General features: G+C 40.0%; 1 protein-coding gene across 2 annotated transcripts; it reads left to right on the forward strand.

Annotated features, from left to right (window-relative positions):
- The first annotated feature begins 551 nt into the window (after window positions 1–551).
- Window positions 552–25,067, forward strand: LOC146389577 (uncharacterized). 2 transcript variants are annotated; one of them, XM_084910777.1, is made up of 8 exons: window positions 552–640; window positions 7,376–7,726; window positions 8,899–8,997; window positions 15,928–16,248; window positions 19,422–19,751; window positions 22,126–22,449; window positions 23,243–23,575; window positions 24,306–25,064. In XM_084910777.1, exons 2-8 carry the CDS (start codon window positions 7,483–7,485, stop codon window positions 24,395–24,397), a joined length of 1,743 nt encoding a protein of 580 aa, XP_084766903.1. In that variant the 5' UTR covers window positions 552–640; window positions 7,376–7,482; the 3' UTR covers window positions 24,398–25,064. The 2 variants fall into 2 exon arrangements, with proteins under 2 accessions (XP_084766903.1, XP_084766894.1); XM_084910768.1 differs by lacking the exon at window positions 552–640 and adding an exon at window positions 2,686–5,050 and having other exon boundaries at window positions 24,306–25,067.
- The last annotated feature ends 1,363 nt before the right edge of the window (window positions 25,068–26,430 follow it).

Consider the following 26,430-nt stretch of genomic DNA (forward strand, 5'->3'; position numbering starts at 1 on the left):
TCAATTATTTTGTAGTTTATTGAACTTTTTTGCAATTTATGTAATTACTATGCACTTAATGCATACATATTATTAAAATTTGGGCTATAATGGTTGTATTGATGTATATCAACTTGAAATGCTCCCAAAAATGGCACTACAGCATGTAAAAATATAATATAAGCTCTGGCAGACTTGGTTCTATGGTAGGTCTTAAAGGGTTAATGAACTGCAAACATCGTTCTGACATTGGCTGAAACCAAAGTTGTTGGTGAGCCTCCTTTTCCTCCTCATCTTTAATACACAGCAACACTGCATAATTGCATTCTTGAAACTCTTCATACAACTTCTTGTAAGCTTTCAGTGCCTCTCTCACATCATTTACAGCCGGCAGAATTTCACGGATCAAAAGTCGCTCAGTTTCATCTTCCTGTGTCACTTGTCCTAATTTGCCTCTTCTCACCTTTGTGAGCTGATGCAGTTTGAACTCCAGACCTTTGGGTGTCATCGCCCTCTGGCTGTCATCACACGTAACTACACCCACACTGTCATTAATGTCATCCGCCATTGTAATTATATAACACCACTAAGCCGTAATGATTTTCTTCGGCACAGCTGTCGGGTGGTGTACTGCACAAACTCCTTTATGCTACTTCCACAGGTAAGATGCATCTGACAAAACACTTTTTACTTAGCTGTTCGCCGTGTTGTTGTGTGTAGGCGTCCTTCTGCTTTTCTATGACTCAGTCGGTGGCTCCACCGCGGAAAACATTCCTCCGTTACTCGCAAGTTTTTGACTTTTATGTAGTTGCGAATTTCTGTCCCAAGCTTTGAAAAATAATTCTTCCACTTCTTAATGTGAGCTGTTCAGATTTATGTCTGATTCGTACATACAAACAAAAGATGTCATGGTCAAAAACTATTTGCTGCTACAGCGCACATTTCCATTGCCGTCCTGGCTCACTCTAACCTGCTACCACACATGCGCTGTAATGTTTTCTTACCCGACACAAATTAAACGCGCAACATTTATTCTCTAACAACATATTATACAAAATCAAACATGTAACATAATAACTGAAACAGCATCAAAAATATTTCTCTATAGATTGGCTCTAACAGCTCATCTCCAACAAAGCAGACCTGTGATCACTTTGACTCAGTATGATGGATTGTTTGGATTTGTCTTTGTTTCTCTGGCTTTTCTTGTGTGTCTGTGTGTCTTTGTATGTTGGACTGAGTCATGTGACCTGCCCAGGGACTACACATGGAAATGAGCAGTTTAGCTCATTATCCTGATGTCCATGAACATGAACACTGTCCCTGTCAAATAAATCCAGATACAAAGATCAGGTCTACTGAGCATCATCAGCGTGTCAGCCGCTAACTGCATCTTCAAATGAATAAATGTGTCTGATCAGCGGTGATAAGAGGAGAGACGCTGAGCGAGTGACATGAAAAAGACTTTCATTTATTTGAATTTCAGAGTTTTTAATGAATTACTGCATAAACACTTGAATTACTGTCTGAGCTGCTGCAGTTTCCTGCTGCGTCCACTGGGTGTCAGTAAAGCTGCAGGTTCCTCACCTGGTGTCCCTCAAAGTTAATTCAGGGTGCAGTTTTGGCTTCAACATTTTGAGGATTACACGGTCTATGCTCAGTGTTCACTTTATTAGGAACCTATTCCTGCTGTAAAGCTGAAGATTATGTAAAAATATGGCGAATGAAAATAAAAACCTTCTGATCAACTAATGTAGAACAAATCAGTGTATAAGAGACACTCATATCATGCTGATATTCAACCAATACCAACACTGCTGTCAGTACTATTGATCCATGGATCGATACGGCCACTCATATCCTGGACCTGAACAAGCTTTATAGAGGAGCTGGTGATCACAGTGAGTGAAGCTGCAGCTACAATGGCAGTGGACAAATAACAGTTATTAATTTTCACAACACATGAAAGGTAATAACTGTTTGAAAAATGTATTTTTTCCTCCTTCCTCTGATTATTGTTTAATGGATGTTATCAGCTTGCTGTTCTGATGAGTTCACGGCAAACATGAAGCAAAGGTCCTCCTCGTCAGTCGTGCCACTAATGGAATATTCTCTCCGAACAGCCAACACGACAAGGAGAACTCCGACCGACAGCTGGAATCAAGTTCCACAAACATCTTTTCACTTCTTACAACTTTGGGGTCCTTAGGGACTAGAAAAGCGCTATACAAATACAGGCCATTTACATCTCTGTCCTCTATTTCTGTCTCTGTGATTCAGCTTCTAATATAATATATTATAATATAATATAATTAGGAGTGGGAATTTAAGGTGGTAATTATGATTAATTCATTTGAAAAATATAACACGTAAAAGAAAACGCATTTAATGACACTTTGCATTCCAAGCAAAGGGGAACTTTTGACAATGCTAGATGTCCTGGTATACCAATTACGCTGATACACACATAGGAGCTACAATAATCTCAGAAGAAGTATTGTGAGTCCGATGGGTTTGTTATTTTTTGCACTAAAATGTTCAATGGTCACACTGTTTTAGCCTAATGTACAAAATAATGTTGGCTAAGGTTACTCACTTAAAGGTGAAGTTGGTCAAACAACCTTTTATGTTTCTGTGTTATTTTTTAAGAATAAAAACTCTATTTTATGTTCAAATTTTAATCATTATTATTTAAAGGCAATATCATTTTTAAAGTGTTTGTGATATCGAGCACAAAGATGTCTCCGTGCTTCAAGATTCAAGATTCAAAGTGTTTATTGTCATGTGTCACAAGAGAAAAGGCACTTCTTTGTGCAATGAAATTCTTTCTTTGCTGTCCGCCCACAGATGCCGATTAATATATACAATAGAAATAGAACATATAAATACAAATAGTACAAATAAATAGCTGAAGACAGAAAAGGAGACAAAATATGGAGATTTGAAACGGATGTGTGCAAAAGACCTATAGCTTAATATGTAAGATGACCTGAGGTGCAAAAAAAATTATTATTACTGTTCAAAATGGGTCAGCTGTTCAAGAGTCTGATGGTAGTGGGGAAGAAGGAGTTAGTGAGTCTGGATGTTCTGGATTTCACGCTTCTAAACCTTCGTCTCGAGGGTGAGGTCCTTAGTGATGTAGACGCCCAGGTATCTAAAGCTGCTCACCCTCTCCACTTCAAGGCCCTGGATAGACAGCGGTGGGTGAGGCCTCCTCTTCTTCCTCATGCCCACTATCATCTCCTTTGTCTTGTCAGTGTTGAGGGTGAGGTTGTTGTCCTCACACCATCACACCAGACCGGCCACCTCTCTTCTATAAGCCGCTTCGTCTCCTCCAGTGATGCGACCAATCACTGCAGTGTCGTCTGCGGACTTCAAAATGATGTTGTCCTTGTTGGAGGTGAAACAGTTGTGGGTGCACAGGGTGTAGAGGATGGGGCTGAGGATGCAACCTTGTTGGACACCAGTGTTTGTAATAATGCTGACTGAAGTCCTGTTGCCGATCCTGACAGACTGAGGCCTGCCAGTCAAAAAGTCCTGTAGCCAGTCACATAGGGTGGGGTGCAGGCCGAGTGTTGCCAGCTTGTGAGTGAGTTTGTGTGGGATGACAGTATTGTTTTCTTTGTCTTTGTTTTCCGAGTGGGAGCGTGAATAGTGAAGGGCAGCAGCGATGGTGTCTGACGTGGACCTATTGGGCTTGTAGGCATACTGCAGGGGGTCCAGAGTGTCTGTGATGTTGCTCTGGATGTAGGTCAGCACCACTCTCTCAAAGAACTTCTCAATGATTGGAGTGAGTGCAAATGGTCTATAGTCGTTCAAGTCGTTCAGTCTGTGGCTGGTGTCCTCACCAAGTGTTGTTCCTGCTGTTTGAGGTGGATGAAGCTCCTGAGATGGAGCTGTGAAGGAGCACAAACACCTTCAGACTGTTTCTCACATAAATGGAGCCAGAGTGCAGATGTGTTCCTGATGTTCACTCATTTGATGTTTGGAGGATCAGTGAGTTCAAGTCCACACTGAACCTCTTTAAACAAAGTCCCAAAGCAGCCATCCAAAGCACACTATTCTACTTTGTATTTTCTACTGACTTTTATTTGGATTTCATTTGGACTTTTTCTTTGGATTCACTTCAGTTTCAGTGAGTTTCCTCAGAGGATTTTCTTCTTTCACTTTAGTTTGGATTCTTTCAAATGTTTCCTTTTGATTGGTTTCAGTCTATCTCCAGATGAACCTTACCTCAATGACTGAGTAGCTGGGTAGTGCAGTGGTAAGACTACACATCTTTGGAGCAGGAGTTGCAAGTTTGATTCCCACCCAGTATCCAGTAAGGATCCTGGCTTCACCCCTCATGCTAACCAAAAAACCCTGGAATGGCGTGGCTTTGTCTGCAGCACACACACAAGAACATTTCACTACACATCGTTCTCTGTATGATACTGTATATGACAAATAATCAAGCTTGTTTGTTTGAGCATGCATCAAGACAGTTTAAAAATTCACATTTTTATTTATTATGGCAGAATGATTGATAGGACCAGATGGCCCTGCAGTATAAAGTGATCTGGGAGAAACACCACTGTATATCAGTGAAGCAGCAACATGTTTTTGTGGTGTTGCACTTTGTAGACGGTCCCTGAGCACTTCTCTCAAACTCAGCTGCACCTGGAGACAAGCAGGGTTTCTTTCACATCCACCTTAATGTTGGGATTCAGATGCTGATGGTGTTCTGATAACCTTTCTTATCTGTTATTGATCCAGTTCAAATATGTGGCATTATTTCAAACTTATGTGGTTCTTTCAATAAACTCAAACCAAATGGAGGCTCTGCTCTTACCACGGTGAATCACGCAGCCCACGCCCTGGAGGGTTTATCAACTTCAAGCTCTGAGCATGTTGAACCAGTTTACTGGATCACAGCCCAGCAGGAAATCCTCTCTGTTCGTTAGCAGTGAGGCAGGAATGGCAGAGTTTTGAGATGTGGATTCACTCAGTTATGAGCGGAGTGATCATGACTCTGTGCTGGCCGTTCTTCTTTGAAGGATGATGAAAAACTTGCTGCCGTTCCTGCTCCTCGGTAAGAAACTCTGAATATATTTAAAAGTCTTGAAGTGAGTAAACTGCCTATTTCAGGCAGGAAAGGTTTACAGCAGCCATGGAAATATGTTTCATGGATACCTGAGTAAGAGTCAGTTACTGGATTAGTCTGTTAACTGTTTATTGGTTAAATTATTTCGTTTTAAGCAATTCTACAAAGTTTTTTTTGTGCAGATGCATCACAGTCAGTCAAGTAGAGGGGAAGAGGGGGACGTGTGTGTGTGTGTGTGTGTGTGTGTGTGTGCGCGCGCGTGCGTGCGTGCGTGCGTGCGTGCGTGCGTGTGCGTGTGTGTGTGTTGGGGAAAGATCATGAGTACAGTAGAAAACAGAAACAGGTTTATCCACTTGAGAAAGAGCGAGAGGCTGAAAAGAAATTTAACATTTAATTTGACTAATATTTTCTTTCTGTTTCTGAAATCTGCACAGACATTGAGATAAGAAGATTGTCAGGAATTCTTGAGATCATGATAATTTGGTCATGAGGTAATCTGATATTGTGACAGTCCTAATCTACATAATTAGTGTTTTTGCCAAGGTCCGGAGTCTGGTGACTCCATGTTTGTGTTTTTTGATTACTAATATGCTTCGTTTCATTCGTTTCTGGATATATTTTGGTAATTCCTCCTTCTTAGGTTTTGTTCCTGTGCTGTTAAGTGTTTCATGTCTCTAGTATAGGTTTGGTTCTCTTTATTGATTTCTGCTTGTGTTATATTTATAGTTCCTAGTTTTCTGTCCCACGTTTAGTTATTCTCATGTTGCATCTGTTTCCCTAGTCAGTCATGTCTCCACGTCACAGTGCGAAGTCTGTGTCTTTGTAAATGCCTCTTGTTCCTGTTTTATTTAGACAGTCTTGCATCCCATGTTCAGTGTTTTGAGTTTTGCTTCCTTTGGTTCATCATGTCAGATTATGTTCAGCTATGTCTCCCTCCTGTTGTGTATTCCCTCTGTTGTGGAAAATCTTAAATAAAACTGCAGCCACCAGATGAGCATCTCTTTTGAAGTGAGGTTTACTAAAAAAGAAAAACACAGCAGTGGAGTAAACATTCAGGTCAAACACCAAAATGGTTGTCTGAATATTGACACCGCCTGAAACTCTTTTATACCTTCCCAAACACTCTCAAAGAAAGAACATTCCACAGCACATCATATATCCATGTGCCTTCAGTCCAGCTCATCCTTGCCCCCCTCCCACTCTATGGATGGATGTCTTGAACTTTACAATGGGCCCTCTGTGAAAGTGCAATAAACATGGGACCCACTTGTGATAACATTATACATGCATACATACAAGTGGTGACAGGAGTGATCTTGCTTTACTAAAGTGATATGATTAAAATATGTGATTAATACATCAGAAAAGAAATCTTCCACCACACCTCGTAACCCTCTGTGTATATATTATGGATGTTTCCTTTGTTCCTCGTTGGGTTGTCTGCTCATCGGCCATTATTTGATTCCTCATGGTTTCAGTCCCCAGGTTGCTCCAGTTTCCTCTATTGTGGTTTTCTCGTGTTTAGCTTTCCCCTGTTTAGGTTTTAGTTAGTTTTTCTCAGCTCCCCTTCCTTGTTGTTTTAGTAGCTTTTTTGTGCAGTTTTTTTGATCTGTTTATCTGCGCTTGGGTGTACTTCTCTCCTCTCCACATGACCTGCCTTTGCCAATCATGAGTAGCCTGGGATGATTTCTTGCCCTAAATTATTTTCTCACTTCTTATGCAGTTCAACAAACTGACCACATTTGAAAAAGGGAAACGTTTTTTTGCCTTTGCCATCAGAGCATCATGACAGTGTGATTACCGGACAGAGAATGACAGCGAATCCACATTTTTGCACAGATTTGGCCTCTTAAAGGCATGTGGGCCTAAACTATTGATCAGCTGTTAAACAGCCTGTTTCACTTTAAGCGTTGTTTTCAATAAATTAAATGCTCCAAAAATGTTTTGTCTCATTCCCATTTCTTCTTGTTGCATGTTGAAGCTCTACTTGGAACCTTGTTAAGATCCAAACATGCAAAATACGATTTTTTGCCATTTTTGAAGTGGTCTTAAACTTTGGATCAGGACTGTAAAATAAAGACCAGGAAGAGGTGTATATTCCAACATTAACTGTGGACTTAGCAAAAATCATTTATAATTAAATACACCAAATGATTTTACTCTCCAGACCCCTGAAATGAATAACAGACCATGTTTTGCTTTGGTGGAATACATCCTACAGACTTCTTCAAGCCTTGTGAGGTCTTGCTCATGCTGGTCTCTCTGCTTCCTGCACAGCATGCAGTTCATTTGTGTTTCTGTTCCTGTCCTCAGTTTCCCAGCATGCCCTGGCTGTGGTGGTGGAGGTGAGTAAGGGGGCAGAGTCTGTCCTGCTGCCCTGTGAGTTCTCAGGTTTAATACCTGAGAATGACTCCACCGTGATGTGGACTCACGAAGATCTTTATAACAAATCTGTCCACCTACGACGAAAAGAAGGAGATGATCTTGGAGAGCAAAACCAGCGTTACAGCGGGCGCACATCGATGAGGCCTGATGCTCTGAACACTGGAAACTTCAGCCTCACTCTGAGAAAACCACAACTGACTGACAGCGGCAACTACACCTGCTCCATCAGTGATGGAAGAGAAGAAAGGAGACTGATAGATATACAGCTGCAGGTCAAAGGTCAGACACAAACCCAAATACTTGCTGTACTTACAGGTCAAATGTCAGCGCTATGGACAAAGGTCAGGGGTCAAACTGAAGGGGATAGTTTATCAAATGTAAGGCAAAAAAAAGCAAAGACAAAAATGATTGGGTAGGTGGAGAGATTGAGTTGGTTTTTCTTTGGTGTTTATTCTTCGCTCACCTATTTTTACACCACTCTGAGAGCCTGATTCTGCTGGAGGGTCTTTACTTTTTAATATTAAGCGCCTTGAGATGATTGTTGTTCTCCTCTTCTGGCAAGTGAAGAGTGAATGATGGCAGAGATGAGTGGAAGTAAGGAAGAGAGCCAATATTTCACAAGTGCTGTAGGCAGAGGATCAAGATGAGATGTGGCCGGCTTTGATTTATATATGAACTGAGAAATGTCAGATATATTAAGAACATGAAAGGTGGGAAAAGGTTCAAAATGGAGAAAAGGTTCTGAAGAGGGGGTAGACACAACATTCGAACTGAGTTGCTGGAGAATGTTATTACTGTACGTGGTGAAGAACAGCATCAATGAGTTAAGGTTTCAGATGAATAGAAGTGTGCTGGGTAAACCTCAGGGCGTTGAAGACGTTTGTTGAGAAGCGAAAACAGGATCCTGGTGTTACCCTCATAAGAACTGAGTTGAAGCTTTGTTATTGTATAATTCTCAAACACATAGCTTAAAGCAGATAACTCATAAGCTGAAGAGGAAATGGCATATCACAAAATTAGAAGATCATCATTTAGCCTGGAGAAATAGTTTGCTGCTTTATAAGAAAGTTAGAACACCTTAGTATTCACACACATGTCTGTGAATATATTTCTAATTTCTTATTTACTTTTTCCATTGGTCAGCAGTTACATGAAACTGTTAAGGGTTTGTTTTTTTTTTTTGTGTGTGTTTTGTTTTGTTTTAAGAAATGTGTCATAATCAGCGTTTCTTATTCTAACCAGAGATTTTAATGATTTGACCCCCAAAACATTTATTATGATCTCTCAATTATTGGTAACCATAGCAATGGTTCATAGAGTACAGTTTAGCTGCCATTCAAAACAAAAGGAGCCAGAGAATATTTTTATATGATTAGAGGATAGCGTTAGAGATCAGGAATGTAGCTGTAGGTCAAAGGTCATGTTGCTATTTTCTTTATGTTTCTATACAGAACAGTTTCCATCCTGGGCCACAGCTCTCCTGGTTCTCCTGGTTCTTCTTGTGGTTTCTGGAGGTCTTCTTTTTTATTTCCGGCACTATTTCATGCCAGGTGAGTGTCTCCTACTACACTACCCATAATGCCGATGGTTAGCAGGTGTCCTCTGGTGGCTCCTTGACTGTGGCTCACACAAACTTGTTCCAGAAGCTGAAAGAGTTGAGAGTTACAAACAGCTGATACAGAGAGCTGAAGAGAAACTTCCAGGTTTGTTCCAGAAGTCAGAAAACCTCCTTCAGACTCAGTCATTGATCAGTGAAACAGCTCCACAACATGACTTTACTAAACAGTGTGTGCTTCACTGCATTGATCTGACACAGAGGCTGCATGTGGACAAGCTGTTCTTCTTCTGTGGTGGTAAACAGCAGCTGACATGGAAACGTGCTGACAGTAAATGTTGCAGCAGCTTCAGTAAATGTTCCTCCTTGAGTTGTGCTCAGTCATGTGGTGGAGAGCTTCAGATGTTCAGAGCAGACACATGAGATCTTCATGGTTTCTGTGCTGATGTGTGTGAGACATGGCCGACTGTGGAGGCTCAGTCTGTCTGTTCTTCTGCTCTTCATCCAACATGTCTGCAGCACTTTACAGGACGCTGCAGACTAGTTACCAAAGAACGAGTCAGGAACACATCAGGAACAAACTGAGACACAATCTGACTGAGACTAGCCTCTTTTCCATTAGTTACTTCTCCATTAATCGGATCGACTGGTTTTACATTGCAATCCAGTACTACCCAGAGTGTGTGGTTGTCATCATAGTAATGCTGCAGATACAGATACAGCAGCTTTCAATGGCTGCCTCATTCTTGACAGGACCATCACAGATAACTGGTGGATTCCTGACTGATTTCTGGCTGACCTGACTCTAATGACATCCTCCACTTGTTATGTGAACAATGTTAACATGAATGTTAACAGCATTTATGAAAACCAGTGGTATTCTCGTGTGCATCCACTAGGGAGAGCAGTGCTAATTAAAGTTCATTCATGAGTTCTATAAATATAACAACAGGGGTTATGCACACTGGACAAGCAGAAAGCAAAATATGATGTTTGCATTCTACGGTTATTGATAAATAATGTTTCATGAACATGAAAGCATGGTATGGCAATTTTTTCCCCAATAAAGTAAAAGTCATAGGAGTAAAAATCACAGTTCTGCCTGCTTACTCAAGTTGTCTGCCATGTAATCTTAGTACAGTATAATACTATTGTGATTTATTTTTATACTCTGTTTCAAAAACCCACTCCAAATCCAACAACTGGTACATGTCCCCCAAATAAGAGCCCAACCTCCAGTATGTATGTATTTAGTTATGATCAGAATCAGAAATACTTTATTGATCCCGAAGGAAATTATGGGTTACAGCAGGCAGCATGCTGGTTGGCGCATGCGCACTCACAAAGGAACCGTCCGACCAAACATACTTACACAACATCACATTGGGGAGACAGGTCAGAGAGGTAGGCTGAAAAGGAAAACAGCGAAAATAAACAACATGAGGTAAGAGGGGGAGAAATAAGCTCCACCCACACTGAGCTCCTGATGGGAGAACAGTTTGAGAACAGAAAAAAACACCTCAGCACAAAAGCACATGAATCTTTTTACACCATAGAAGCACATGACAAACAACAGGGGTGGGCGAGAGTAAGCCAGTGTAGACAGCACATCCAGTTCTGCAGCATGGGGGGAAGAATCGTCTGAATCCTGAAGATGAATAAATAAATAAAAACCTTAATAACACAATTTGCTAAAATGTATTAAATAAATGTCTTAACAGTAATTTTACTAATAATGCATGGATTGCATTGTTTTAAAATGCAGTAAACTGACGACTGTGAACCCCTGTATTTTTGTTTAGCTTTCCTTCCATGCTCTGTACATCTCTAACTTAAGTGTAACTTAAAAATATATACAAAATATACCAAGTAGAAATTTCTACTTGGTGAAATGACCTGACAGAACGTGCTGACACACCTTTTAACAAAAAAAACTTTCATATATAAAACATGTACTACATGAAAGACAAAAAAACCAAAATAAAAAAAAAAAACCCAGAATGACACAATTAAAAACAAGTTGTTTGTTGTTCCATTTTCCAAAGACCCAGGCCAGCCCCCATGAAACATAGCTCAAAAAAGCTGATAAGAGTTACACACCCACGCACATCTATCAAGCTCAATCAGAATCAGCATACTTTATTAATCCCTAAGGAAATTATGTGGGTTACAGTTGCCCCAATCCAGTAACAGTAACAGACTATTAACTAGACTTTTAACCAAACAATATGTTACAGATTTACAGATTTAAGAAAAAGCACAATATATACAAATCACTCAATAATAAATATCAAGGACTGGCAGAGGTAAGTTAACACTGGTCTAATGCTTTAATTTAGCTTGAAAAACATTCTCCAAAGAACAACTTTGAAACACCTTCATAAAGACAGCAGAGCACTTAAAAGAAGAGAAACTAGATAAGTCTGGCCTCTGAAATAAACAATATAGAGAAATTACAAGTTGCTGAAGACTTTTAAAATGTGTAAGAATTTAAATAAATCTAAAGAATAATTTCAAATATTAAATTGAATCTAACAAAAAAATGAAGGCCATGCTCATAATTCAAACCGGGGTCTTAGCAAGTAACAACTCAGAAAACAATTCAGAAATGTCTGAATTGTCAAACTGCCTGTAAAGTTTTATCCATTTATTTTACATTTTCAAAACTTAACTTTTGTTAACATCACCTCATACACACAACTTTTGTTATGTTTTATTTGGTGACAAGGTTTACATTGAAAGTTCAAAAATATGAACTTCAATTCACTTTTATGTAGTCCCAGATCAAAACAGTGGCATTAATATTGTTTTTGTTTTTTTGTATTATAAGGCAAAGAGTCAACAGTAATACTGAGAAAAATATTCTATAGCGAACTATCCAAGTCAAAGTATTTTTCAAGAATGTGCCATTTCTCTGTGACACTCTACAACTGAGTAAATGTTTATTTTGAAAAGTAGGTACGTCATAAGGGATAAAGTCAGCCTCTGGCCGACCTCAGAATGCTTTATTGTACTTAAAACCGTACAATAATTTGGAGGAAACCCCAACAATCAGATGATCTTTTATGAGCAGCAAAAATGTGTCAGAAAGGTCATATCCTGGTTAAAAAGACGACTCCAAGGTTCTTCACAGTGTTACTGGAGGCCAAGGTAATGCATTCAACGTTACTATCTATTGAGACACCATGTTTTGTTTTGTTTTTTAGATTTTTAGGGCACATTAACCTTCGTTTTATATAAATTTTAATTCAAGGAAATTAAAGTTCATTTAGGCCTATGTCATTAAGGCGTGGCTACAGTTTAATTGTCATCTTTCATTATACATGAAAAAAAATCTTTGTATCGTCTGCATAGCAATGAAAAAGTATGCAGTGTTTTCTTTTTTTTAAGACTTTTATTTAACTTTTTTCCCCCAACAAATACAAGACTGGTTCACATCCAAAACAGTAACACTGCACAGCGCTAGAATATTACACATTCTCCAGAGTCCACAGAGAACTTGTGATAATTTATGTCCATAAATGCTGTCCATTGGAATCCAGTTTACAGGTTATTCCCAGTGCTTCCAGTGGTTTCTTCCATTTGTCCACAAAAATTCGGGAGCTCCCATCAATATAATGTCCCAACCTGATCAGAGTCATAACATCAATGATGAGCGACTTCCATAGAGAAATGGAGGGAGGCTCAGCCCCCACCAATCTCAGCATAATGCTTTTCCTGGCCAACATTAACAGCGACTGAATTACATGCTCATGTTGTACCAGTGAGACAGGAATATATCCCAATAAACACATTAATGGGTTTTCTCTCATCTGATGACCAATGGCTGTAAGGATAATATGGGAACATCTCCAAATTGTCTCAAGTGTAAGGCCAGAGTGGGCACTAGATTGCTTGTGGGAATGTGCTATTATTCAGTCATTTTGGAAAGAGGTCTGCGCCAATATTAGTACTATAAATATACAGAGAAGTATACACATTGTGCAAAATGTTGTACTGCAGTTCTTTAAATCGGTTACAAACAGAGATTTTAGATGGAAGGAGCAGGATTTTGTCCCATGCCTGTATATCTATTTCACATTTAAGCAACGTCCCCCAAGATTTTCTCGACCATGCCAATTTGTCCACAATTAGGGCATAAATCTCTGAATAAAACTTTGATACAAAATGTTTATGCTCCCTATTATCTAGAAAGAATTTCTCCAACCGAAAAGAGGCAGTTGAGATTTGTAATGATTTAGCATTTTTTAACACATAATTTCTCAATTGCAAATACTTATAAAACTCAGTCTTTGACATAGAATAGTGGGACTTCAAGGATTCAAATGATTTAAACTCACCATGTTTAAAGAGGTCATAAAATCTCTTTACACCTACTTTATGCCATCCCACAAAGCTCGACCCTATGTTTTGCAGCAGAAGGTCTGGATTATTTATAAGCGTTGACAAAATATTAAACCGAAGGCTGCTGTTAAAAAGTTTTTTTTCAGTTTTCCCCACGTCCACATAGCATTATATATCAGTGGGTTATGCTTTATTACCTGAGGCAAGTCATTTAGATGTTTCCCTACAAAGTTAACAGGTGAGGATGGTTTACGTAATACTTCCTCAATATTTAGCCTTGGCAGATCAGAACGTTCATGTATCCAGGAAGAAAGAATCCTCGCTTGTATTGAGAGAACATAATTTTCTATATTTGGCACTCCCCATCCGCCCAGATCTTTCGGTAACTGTAAAATGGTAAATGGCCTGCATTTGTATAGCGCTTTACTTAGTCCCTATGGACCCCAAAGCGCTTTACACTACAGTCATCCACCCATTCACACACACATTCACATTGGTGATGGCAAGCTAATTGTGTGTCCAATTTAATTTTGGGTTTTCTTCCTGCCCAAATGAAATCCACCATAGCCTTGTTAATTGCTTTAATATCTTCTGATTTCAAAATTGCAAACAACATGCCTGTGGGATATAATATTTTCGGTAAGATTACCATCTTAATGAGATTTATTCTTCCCAAAAATGATATCGGAAGTGACTTCCATCTTCTCAGCATCTCTCGAAGATCTTGAACCATTCCATTAATATTTTCTCTGTATAAGTGACCAACATTTGGTGTAACTTTAACTTCCAAATATACAAAACCTGATGGTGCCCAGTGAAAAGGTTTAACATATAAAGGTTCAATGTCCCCTCCACTACACAGAGTCATTATAACAGATTTATCAACATTTACCTTGTATCCAGATATAAGACCAAAGTCCTTGGTACACCTAGTAAGAACAGGTAGAGAGTTAGCAGGGTCAGTCAGTGTCAGAAGAATATCGTCTGCATAGAGCAGAGTTTTATGTTGTCTATCCCCAATTTTAACTCCATGAACACTTGGATTTTGTCTAATGACCATGGCCAAAGGCTCAATGGCCAAAGCAAATAATAGTGGTGACAATGGGCTACCTTGTGCTGTACCTCTGCTCAATGTAATTGGGGAGGATAACAAGCCGTTAGTTAACACAGATGCTATTGGTGATTTGTATATAATTTTGATCCACCCCAAAAACTTTTTCCCAAACCCAAATCTTCTTCCCCTTAATAAAGCCTGTCTGGTCAGCATGCACAATAGAGCACATTACTTTTTCTAGCCTAAGAGCCAGTATCTGTGAAAGTATCTTATTATCAACACCAAGAAGGCTAATAGGCCTGTAAGATGAGCATAACTCCGGGTTTTTATCTTTTTTAGCTATCAATGTTATATTAGCCTGGTACATAGATTCTGGGAGTTTCGATTCTTCGAATGCTTTATTAAAAACCCTTAATAATAAACTATTTAACTTCACTTTCATTACATTAAAAAAATCTACTGGGAAGCCATCTGCCCCAGGACATTTCCCTGACTGGAGTGCAGATATAGCTTTATCCACCTCCATCAATGTTATGGGTGACTCCAGCAGACTAACCTGATCTTCAGAGAGCTGAGGGAATACTAAGTCGTTTAAGAAAAAGCCTGAGTTAAGCCTTGTTAGGTCCATCTCAGACTGGTATAAATTTGTATAGAGTTCTCTAAAGCACTCATTAATCTGACGGTTTGCTACTTGTCTTTCACCATGCACATCCACAATAGCTGTGATAAAAGAACTTGATGGAGTATTCCAGAAGCCAGAAAGCGTTTAGGCTTATTAGCTGATTCAAAAAGCCGTTGTCTGGCACAAACATCTCTTTCAGCCTTTCACATTATCAAATTACGCAAAGATGTCCTGGCAATATTAAGCTCACTTAATGTTTCAGCTGATTTTGTTACATAATATTGTTTCTCCAGCTTTTTTTATATTATTCTCGATCTCTAACTGCCTTGTTAATCGTTGTTTTCTTTTATGACTTGTGTATGAAATAATCATCCCTCTAATGTAAGCCTTATAACTATCCCATAAAGTTCTCGGGTCTATCTCCTCTTTAACATTTATTTCTAAAAATAATGTTGTTTGCTCTGTTATGAAATGTATAAAGTTTATCCATTTTTGGGCATAAAACACAGTTAAAGTCACCCGCTAATATTATATTAGCACAGTCCATGTCCACTAACCCTCTCAGATTATAAGGTGGAGGTGCAGTGTTTTCAAATAATGTTTCCTCAGGAAAGTATCTATATAGTAAAAAGTATTGGTCCCAGCATAGAACCCTGTGTAACTGTGTGATTAAGTTGCAGAAGACTGTTCATTTACGTTAAAAAATTAGAGGCTATCAAACACACATGATTAAACCCACAGCAGTGGAATTACCATAATACCCAAAGTGTGTTCTAGTTAGAAAATACTGTGATCATTTTTTTAAAATGCCGTATTGAGGTTGAGGACAGAAATCATTTCTGTGTCAGAAGATGATGATTAGTAACGTTCACTACAGCTCATGTTCTGCTTTGTTGCCCTCTCAGATTATAAGGTGGAGGTGGATTCAGGGGTGGAGTCTGTCCAGCTGCCCTGCAAAACCACAATTAACCTGCCTAAAGACGCTAAAGTGGAGTGGAAGAACAAAAACAACAGGAAGGTCCACGTGTATCAGAACGGCTCTGACCAGCTTGAAGAACAGCATAATTTTTACAGAGGGCGAACAAAGATGAAGAGAAACTTACTGGAACCTGGAGACCTCAGTCTGACCCTGAAACCCCCCACAGACACAGACACCTACACCTGCACCGTCTACAACAACAGGGGGGAGATTCTGATGAAAAAAGAAGTGCTGCTCATTGTCAGAGGTCAGTGCTGTAGATACAGGTCAAAAGTCAGAGATCAGACTTATGGATAAGACAACGACCAAATCCACCTGAAAAGTCTGCAAAAAGAATTTTCACCTTTTCACAGTGGGGGACTTTGAGTAAGCCCTAGTAAATAATTTTAGAGTATATGTACTTTACATATTCTAATTTTAAAATTATTATTTTGCTAGCTAGCAAACTCGCGGGATAAATTATTGAAATGCACTGAGTGTGATGCAATACCGCAGCGCTATTATAGCAGTTAGTTATGGCATAACAGCAATGTTAGCCAGGTACTTAACTAGCGAACTTAAGGCATTCTGATTAAAGGCTCAAAGTGAAGTTGTCACCAAGTAGAATATGGTTTATATTTTTGTGTATTGCTGCGGCTTTTTCAACTATTAACTTGGAACCTTTGGCAACACCTTAGGGGGAAATAATGGTAAATGCCTGATGCATATGTGCACAAAGAATAGAATTTTGTGCTACTGAAGTTCCCGGCTTTCATTCCAAATCTGTTTATTGTGAGCACCTACACGTTAAACAACTTAAACATTATAAATGGCTTCAAGCTCACACTGAGTTCTATGAGGCACTATCAGCCACTGACACAATAGATAAATATGTTTGTATGTGAATATTTCATACTTTAAGGCTGCCTGTTTTTTTAAGGGAGATGAACATTACATTATAATTGCGCATAATAATATCATAGATGATCAATTAAATAAATAGATTTTAGATAGATGCTTGTGCATTCTTAAAGTCTTATATGTTGAACTGAAGTATGTCATCTGTTCACAGCCCAGTCAGTGCTGTTCTCCATGCCTGTCTTACTGTGTATTATTGTGTATAATAGGCAGTGTATTATTGTCTTCAACAATAATACACTATATGCATATAAGGCAAACTTTTCCTTTTGCAGTATTTTTTGTGGTGCATTTTTCTATGTTTTAACAAAAGAGGAACAAAGGTATTTAACCCTTCATGTATGAATTGTGACAACCTCAATCAGATTTTTTTTTCTTAAGTATTTTTATTCTTCTTTAGGCACAAAAAAAGATTTGAACTTCATTTTTTTAACCATGTACTTCTCAAAGAGTTATTTACATGTCCACTTTGGTGGACAACATATGTTTTGACTTATGAATTGAATATGGAGTGACACATCAGTGTCCAATGTAGTTGTTTATGTGCAAATATACCATCAACATTGACACAAATACAAGAAAACAGCCTGTGAATAGCTGTCCACTGAAGTGACCACTATGCGTGAAAGGGTTAATGACCTTATAGTACCATATCACCCCATTAGCTAACTCTCCCTCTCTCTCCTTTACCCCATATCATGTCTGCTGCTAATGTACAAAGTCATTTACTGGGCATTAATGTTGGCACTAAATTACCACACTGTAAATACTGTTATATTATCTTATACTGTTTGCGCTCCAACTATCATATTGTAAATACTATTATATTTTCTTTGTTATTTACTGTGCTAAGTGCCTTCCTTGACAATAAAGTTCTTCTTTATCTTATCTTTATCTTCGCTCTCGCACTGCAGGCCTACTTGTTGTTCCTAGAGTATTTAAAAGTAGAATGGGAGGCAGAGCCTTCAGTTTTCAGGCCCCTCTTCTGTGGAACCAGCTTCCAGTTTGGATTCAGGAGACAGACACTATCTCTACTTTTAAGATTAGGCTTAAAACTTTCCCTTTTGCTAAAGCATATAGTTAGGGCTGGACCAGGTGACCCTGAATCCTCCCTTAGTTATGCTGCGATAGGTGGAGGCTGCTGGGGGATTCCCATGATGCATTGAGTTTTTCTTCTTCAGTCACCTTTCGCACTCACTATTTGCTTTTTTTGTTTTTTTATTTTGTTTTGTTTTTCTTCAGCCTGTCCCATTTGGTTCTTTTGACATCAGAATTATTGTCTAAAGGCAAAGAAAGATGCCCAACGGATTTACTTTACCAAATGGACCATCCCAGCCTTGCCGTATTGGTCCATTTGATTGACCTTTGTTTTTATTGTTTATTTTATTTTATTTTATTTTCACTTGCTACACACGGGACAGACATGAACGGTGATGAAGGGCAAAACAAAAACCAACAAAACAAACAGACAAAAAATACATATATCAATCACCTGGATCACCCGTTGAGAAAGAAAAAAGAGAAAACAAGCAAAAAAAGAGAGCAATATAATAAACAACATCATCATGATGATCTATGTGAATATAACAGTAAATACTAAATATTAAATATTATTGTGCAGCACGTAAGATCGACAGCGCACAGTGTGCTTTGAGGTAGGAGCCAAAAAGGGTGTAGTTTGTGTGTGTGAGCACCCGTGTGTACACCTGTGAGCATGAGCGCACTTGTTTTTAAAAGGTTCCTTCATGTAATGATCTGCTAGAGGGTGTGGGGGGCCACTGCCCCGTCCTCCAGGGCATGAAGCAGGTATGGAGGAGATCAAGACTCCAGACATCCAGAGGCCCCCAGAACACAAGAGACCAAGGAAGACCAACAGAGGGGCAACTCACTATTTGTTAATAGACCTCTCTGCATTGAATCATCTCTCTTCCACAGCATGTCTTTTAATACTGTCTCCCATCTCTCACCCCAACCGGTCGAAGCAGACGGCCGCCCCTCCCTGAGCCTGGTTCTGCTGGAGGTTTCTTGCTGTTAAAAGCGAGTTTTTCCTTCCCACTGTCGCCAAAGTGCTTGCTCATAGGGGGTCATATGATTGTTGGAGTTCACACTGTATGTATTATTGTAGGGTCTACCTTACAATATAAAGCGTTTTGAGGCGACTGTTGTTGCGGTTTGGCGCTGTATAAAAAAATTATTCAAATTGTGTCTTAAGTGCTGCCAGTGCCTCTCTGTGCTTTAACCAACCTTTCTCTTTATTTCTGAGCTTTTTAAGGACTTTAACTGATGCATCAACCTTTGAAAAAGGAAAGAAATCAGATTCATGGCTGCATCAAAGTGTCACATGTAGTTCTCCCACATCAGCTGGATTATATCTATAGCAGCAAACAGCAGCTGATGCACAAATCTTTGTCTGTGTTAATAAAGTTTGATCAGTTCAAATAGTTTGTTGCTCTGCATTCAGCCTGTTAGAGTCAACACAAATGTCTCCATCCAAGCTCATGTTGTGCTTTGTTGTCCTCTCAGTCCCCCAGGTGGAGGTGGAATCAGGGGTGGAGTCTGTCCAGCTGCCCTTCAACACCACACTTCACCTGCCTGAAGACGCTAAAGTGGAGTGGAAGGACAAAGGCAGCAGGATGATCTATGTTCATCAGAATGGCTCTGAACGACCTGAAGAACAGCACCAGGCTTACAAAAACCGAACGAAGATGAATGAAGACCTGCTTAAAACTGGAGACCTCAGTCTGACCCTGAAATACCCCACAGATGGAGACAACAGGACCTACACCTGCACCGTCTACAGCAGGGAGGGAAACATCATCCTGCTGAAGAGACAAGTGCAGCTGAAAGTCAGAGGTTAGTGCTGTAGATACAGGTCAAAGGTCACGTAGTGTGATTGAGAGTGAATCAGTGTGAGTGATGGAGGCAGCAGGAAACTAACAGGCTGACTATCTCAGTGAAAGACCATCTCTGAATTGAGGACTGAGGGTACATTTTTTGCCATCTTACAATGCTGTGATTGCAGCCATTCACCAACTTTCTGCAAATGGTACTCATGGCCATTGATCAGTGGTCTTTGATCAATGGTCATGAGAATTTGAATATTAATGATCAAGGAACTGACCTCCCAGCCCATTGTTCCTTCAGTGGGCTGGTTTCAGTCATTATGCAAATGTCCTGTTTATAAGGTTGGGGAAACCTACAGGATGAGTGACGAAACGTTTCTCCCACCAAAAAATGCTACATCCAGATAAACAGAATCAATCGGTCTTTTTCTAGGAAAACTCCCTGAAATGTAAATCTCATTGAAACAAGTTCAGTGTTTCACAATAAAAGCCTCTTTAAAGCATTGATTCTACTCTGCTGTGGACACAGACAGCTAGAGACCCACGGCTGAGGAGTCCTTCCTGTTAGACCAGGGGTGGGCAACTCTCGAGGGCCGGTGTCCCTGCAGGTTTTAGATGTGTCCTTGAACCAACACAGCTGATTTAAATGGCTAAATTAGCTCCCGAAGTTCTCCAGAGGCCTGGTAACAAACTAATCATGTGATTCAGGTGTGTTGACCCAAGGTGAGATCTAAAACCTGCAGGACACCGGCCCTCGGGGCCTGGAATTGCCCACCCCTGTGTTAGACCTCTTTGAAATCCGCTTGAAATCTGCCCGGTAACAAAAAAGGGAAAAGTGGATGTCCGCACAGCCCCTCACACTCCCCGTCTGATGATATTTATGTCACTGTGACCACGCGGACCCTTAGAAATCAAGTGTTTGTGTCCACTGACATGTTAGAGTGCTTTTATTTTGAAATGCACACAGGAAATGATGTGTTTCCATAAAGAGTGTAGTGCAGTAAGTTTAAAAGAGAAGGGCCAAAACAGACTGATGGATTATTGTGACATCACTGTTTGATTCTTCTATCAAATAGAAGAAGAAGAAAAGTTCTCTTCAGCAGGGGAGGTCAAAGGTTAAAGGAGAGAAAACACACAGTTCATGGAAATGAAGTAAAGGCCTTCCTCATTGTGATGACCTTTGACCTGCTGCCTGTTATTTTCACTCATTAACATGTGAAAGCAGCAGCTAGCAGCAGCTTTTAAGGTGGACTGTTTTCTTGCATGTTACTTAATGCAGGCGGTGATGTTGTAAAGCAATGAACACTTTAAGGGCAAATTTCCAAAGTGCGAATATGATCATGGAGACAGAGGTTCAGGTTTAGGTGGAGTAATGACCCACCTGCCTCTCTTAAACAGCTACTGCTTGATGGCTGTTCAGTCATGTCCATTAATCAGTAAATGCCTGTTTCTAATCACTGATTTATTCCATACATTTTTCCCACTTTACACAACAGTTACTGAGAGAAGTTAATTTGAGAAAATGTAAATCTGTCAGCATCTGTGTCATATTTCAGAGTTTAACTAACTTCCTTACAGTACATGTGCATTTCTTCATAGTCAGAATAAGTAATAATAATAAGTCAGCACATCAGCCTGAGACAAGAGTAAATGTAAAAAAGAAGAAAAGTTTTCATCCAGAGGTCTGTGGTCCAGACAATTTCCAGATGTATTGATATATAAAATTTGGTTATGCTATTCAGTGGTTAGACACCAATTGCCTGTTACATCAGTATAGAATAACAGAATATAATAGAATAGAAACAGGACCTCTGCAGTCTAGACACTGATGGTGGTGAAGATAAGGCATGGATGGATGCACTGAGCCGAGGTTGGGATGGGGAGGAGGTGGGTTGCATAAAGGAGTCTGCAAAGGAGAACGAAAGATGAGCTGTGAGATTTATGTCACACAGAGGAGGCTGATTGGCCTGAAGAGTGTGGGCAGTGAGATGATTGGACTAGAATAATGATGCCAGTTTTGAGTTTGATAGTATGGGAAAGTGGAAGTTAAATAACGAGCAGCCAAACACCTGGAAAGCAGACAGATGAGTGAATACAGATGTTCCTTGTTGAACTTACACATGAGCTTCATTTCATCATCTGCAGAGTCAGTATGAAGTTTATTCTGTTTAGCGTCCAAAGAAAGAAAGGAGCTTCCTGTAGATCCTTGTACATGTGATGTCTGTAAGATGTCTCCTCTCTCTTTGTCTGAACGAATGTTCTTGAGCAGCTCAGCTCTGTGTTAATAACTGCTTTATTCCACATCTGTATTCATAAAAGTGAATAACAGTGGATCATCTCTCATCTAATCAGAATTTCTAATGTTGTGTTTGTTGTCCTGTCAGTCTGTCAGGTGGAGGTGGATTCAGGGGTGGAGTGTGTCCAGCTGCCCTTCAAATCCACAGAAAACCTGCCTGAAGACGCTAAAGTGGAGTGGAAGGATGGGAGATCCAGAACGGTCCATGTGTATAAGAACGGCTCTGACCAGCCTGAAGAACAGCACCAGGTTTACAGAGACCGAACGAAGATGAACAAAGACCTGCTGAGAACTGGAGACCTCAGTCTGACCCTGAAACACCCCACAGACTGGGACAGCGAAGATTTCATATGTGAAGTTTGGAGGAGTGGAAACATCCTTAGAACAAAATCACTGCTGCTCAAAGTGAGAGGTTTGGTCCTTTGTTTGTCTTGTTTTCCTGGCTGCCACTGAGGACAGACTTTCTGGACTCTGACTCACACGTCATTCCTTCTTCTCATGTTTCATCCTCAGCTCACATGATTGTAGACATGAGCATGAAAAGCTCTGACAGGAAACTATGTCCGGGATTTTCATGCTCATGTCTGTGTCCATAAATATCTAAATATCCTCTGTTCCTAATCACCGAGGTGATTTCAGTTGCTGTTGAGAAGGATTCAGCCCACTTGTATTTGTGGACACATGCAGACTTAAAGGAGAAAAAAAAATAAATAAATAAAAAAAAAAAAATAAATATATATATATATATATGTGTGTGTGTATATGTATGTATGTATGTATATATATTGATTTGACTTTGATTTGTGTAACAAAGTGATTTCCACGTCTCCTTCATGATGTGACAGTGTCAGAGCTGAATGCACTTGTAGAGTATCATGTTTTTATGGCTCACATTTAAAGTGTTCCAGCTCTAATGTACAGCTGTCATATTAGAAATAGAAGCAGCTCTGATTTTAGTGCTCAAAGAAATCTATGAAGTTATGAATTCACACATGAACAGTTTTCTGCAGCGTTCCTCTCGGCCTTATTTGCAGCTCCACTCTTGTTTTTGCTCTAATAATTATTTCTCTCCATGAGCTGTTTCTCTGCCTGAAGGAGGCGCCACTCCATCGCTTCATTTAGTGCAGAACAAGAGTCACATGATGCTGCTCTGTGAACACCAATCACACTTTGTACAGCTCATGTTGTGTTTGTTGTCCTCTCAGTCTGTCAGGTGGAGGTGGAGGAGGGGGCGGAGTCTGTCCAGCTGCCCTTCAAAACCACACAAAACCTGCCTGAAGATGTTAGAGTGGTTTGGGAATGCAAAGAGCCTGAACCAGTAATGTTGGTCCACGTGTATGAGAACGGCTCTGACCAGCCTGAAGAACAGCACCAGGTTTACAGAGACCGAACGAAGATGAATGAAGACCTGCTGAAAACTGGAGACCTCAGTCTGACCCTGGAATACCCCACAGAGAGAGACAGTGGAGAATATGCATGCTACGTGGTGAGGAATCAAGCTGTGGTTAGAAGGAAGAGAGTGCAGCTCAAAGTCAAAGGTTTGTGTGTACATGTTTACACATCTTTGTGAGGACAGAACATTGGCACTATACTTGTGGGGACAAAATGTCTGGCCCAACAAGTTTTAAGTCAAATGTGGTTTTATTGTCAGGGTTACAGTTAGTCTAAATTTTACCTAAGGGTTCAAGTTTACTTTATTTATAACATTTGGCATCCCCTCACAAAACACACACCCACCCATTAAACCCTGACAAACACATTTGATTATTACACAAGCAATAAAAAACAATATAAATAAGATCAAGATGAATCAAATAAAACAGTTCTTATTGTGTTTAGTGACGGCAGCAGAGACAAAACTGTTTTCTTTGGAACTAGAAACCTTCGTCTAGAGGAAAGAAGCTACTGAGGCCAGGGGAGTCCAACCTGTTGTCTCCTCAGATGCAATTTGACCCCTCTGAGTCTCCCTCTTTTTCTTTTCCTTTTGTCACTTGTTCTGTTAAAATCTCTCTGTATACATGAAGTAAGGTCTTTACCACCATACGAGACGTTAAGTTATAGCAGCTCCTCACGGGAGTAAACAATCTTCAGCTGACTCACAGCCTCACACGCATCAGGAGAAACAAGCCAGCACAATAAAAATCCAACAACAATGAATAAAAAAGAATCCATGTCTCACTGTTAGTGGAGCAATTATCACCTTGAAAACCCGTCACTTGTGTGTGTGTGTGTGTGTGTGTGTCTGACTGTCTTGTGTCTCCTCTGCAGGCAGAGTTCAGGTCCAGGATCAAACAGGGGACATCAGGAACAGAAGCAGCTCCATTGATCCGACTCCTCTGATGGCTGATCAATCAGTTTGATCTGTGTGTTCTTTGATTATTGATCAGTGATGTCAGAGTGGAGTCAGTGTGATGTTGTTGTTGTGTGTTTGAGACTTTTAGTGTCCATGAAGGTCTCTGCTGCCGTAGATCCTCTGAACTGTGACAGAGGTCTCACTCTGGAGGAAGCTCTCAGCACTTTCCAGCAGCTCCTCCATCATGGAGGACGTTCCCTCACTGTAACAGGTGGAGGAGAGAGGAGAGGAAGCACAGGTGGATCCTCTGAGGAAGAGGAGCGTTCCTACAAACCACATGATCACATGACCAGAGGACAAGCATGTGCAGAAACACATTAGAGTCAGCGTGTAAACACGTTTGTGTAAATTCTAGTCGTGTTTTTCTGTTACATTCAAATAAAAGCAGAGAAAGCAGAACAAATGCTGAAGCTGTCTGTGTGAAATAAAGAAATACTCACACACACACACACACACACATCTGTCTCCAGCAGCTGTCTGAGCTGCAGTCTGTATTGCATCAGTCTAGTGTTTATAAATGAATCTTTTTGTGTCACTGTGAAGTCAGTAATGCTGTATTAAAAAGTATAACGAGTTAAAGTGCTGCTAAAGTTAAACTCAATGTGGTATTTTCCAAAACTCTATGGTGTCATTGTGATAGTTGCAGGCAGTGTTGGGTGTAATGCGTTACTAAGTAACGTGTTACTCTAATTAAATTACTTTTCCACTGAAAAAGTAGAGTAACTCATTACTGTTCATTTTTAGGTATTTTAATTACAGTTACTTACAATGTACTTGCGTTACATTGTAAAATAAGAAGTAAACTCTGCCGCTTTAACATCGCTGTAGTGCAGCTGCGCGTCATTTCGCGCCAGTTTGCTGCACAGTCGTATTCTAAAGCGGAAGATGTCGGACTCGGATGAAGCGTGTGGCTGTTTTATGAAATGGACATATTCCCGTCTCTTCACTTTTCTGAAACAAGCAGACAAGAACATTACAGCAATATGTAAGCTATGTCCTGGGGAAAAAAAACTATCAGCTGCTGTTAATATCACGAGTAATCTACTGAAGCACCTGACAGAGAGCATAGACGAACACTTCTGAGTGATCCTTGTTCATCATCCATGGATAACACCGCGGTAACTCCTGCTAAGCAGGCAAAACCTGATTTTACTTCAGCAGCACAGAAAGCGTCTGAAGGTGAGCTGAAAAAATGATTGCAGGCTACATTGTGGAAGAGATGCTACCGCTGCGTACTGTAGAGTCTCCGTCTTTAAAAAATGTATTTATTAGTTAAAGAGTTTAATTTCTATTGTTTGTCCACTCAAGGTTTATAGGGAAGGTGAGGAGGCCAACTCATCAAAATGAATTCGGTTTCCTTCACAGAAGAAGAAGAACAGGATGATGAAATGTCTGCTGTGATGCTGTGTGATGCGAGCCGCTGACAGACACTTCAGTGTGTGAGTTTATGTGTATGTGGTTTGTGGCAGGCAGATAAACACTGCTTTGCATCCAACGCACTGACTTAGAAATAGATCAGAAACACACACACACACACACACACAGATGTTTTCAGAAAGCTGATGGTGAAATCTGACCGCAGAGGGAATTTTCAATGTCCGGGTGTTTGAGCCTTCGCCTCTGCGCTGCCAAATCTGTAACAGGGCAGTGATGGGACGCTGGCCGCCACCACGCTCCAGTTCCTGCTTTTATTCTGAGGGTGGTTCAGAAGCAGTGATGCCAAAAACCACACAGATGTCTCAAATCCCAGCAGGAATGAGAGTACACCATGTACTTTGTTTTCTCCAATCCTCCAAATCTGACACCCAAAAACTTCCATCCTTTCCATCCAGCATCCATCCTGAAAGTCCATTTTCATAGAGCCATGTAATGGAGACCCAGGTGTTCCACTACGCTTGCCTGCATTTTAATTGTAAATAAATAATAAATAAATGAATGTATTTTTATATGTTTGAGGGATTGGTATTTAAAACGTTACATGAAAAAGAAACGTTTATGGTTTGGTGATTCTGTATTAGGTTTATCGAATTTGACATTTTT

Source organism: Perissodus microlepis, chromosome 3, assembly GCF_051167445.1.
Source record: "Perissodus microlepis isolate ML-2025 ecotype Zambia chromosome 3, ASM5116744v1, whole genome shotgun sequence".
Lineage (NCBI taxonomy): Eukaryota > Metazoa > Chordata > Actinopteri > Cichliformes > Cichlidae > Perissodus > Perissodus microlepis.

Excerpts from the sequence above, each read along its gene's own strand:
- LOC146389577 (XM_084910768.1), top strand. The coding sequence starts at position 5,017 with ATGATGAAAAACTTGCTGCCGTTCCTGCTCCTCG. Across the intron at positions 19,752-22,125 it reads AGTGCAGCTGAAAGTCAGAG|TCTGTCAGGTGGAGGTGGAT; the intron begins GTTAGTGCTGTA and ends TTGTCCTGTCAG. Across the intron at positions 22,450-23,242 it reads ACTGCTGCTCAAAGTGAGAG|TCTGTCAGGTGGAGGTGGAG; the intron begins GTTTGGTCCTTT and ends TTGTCCTCTCAG.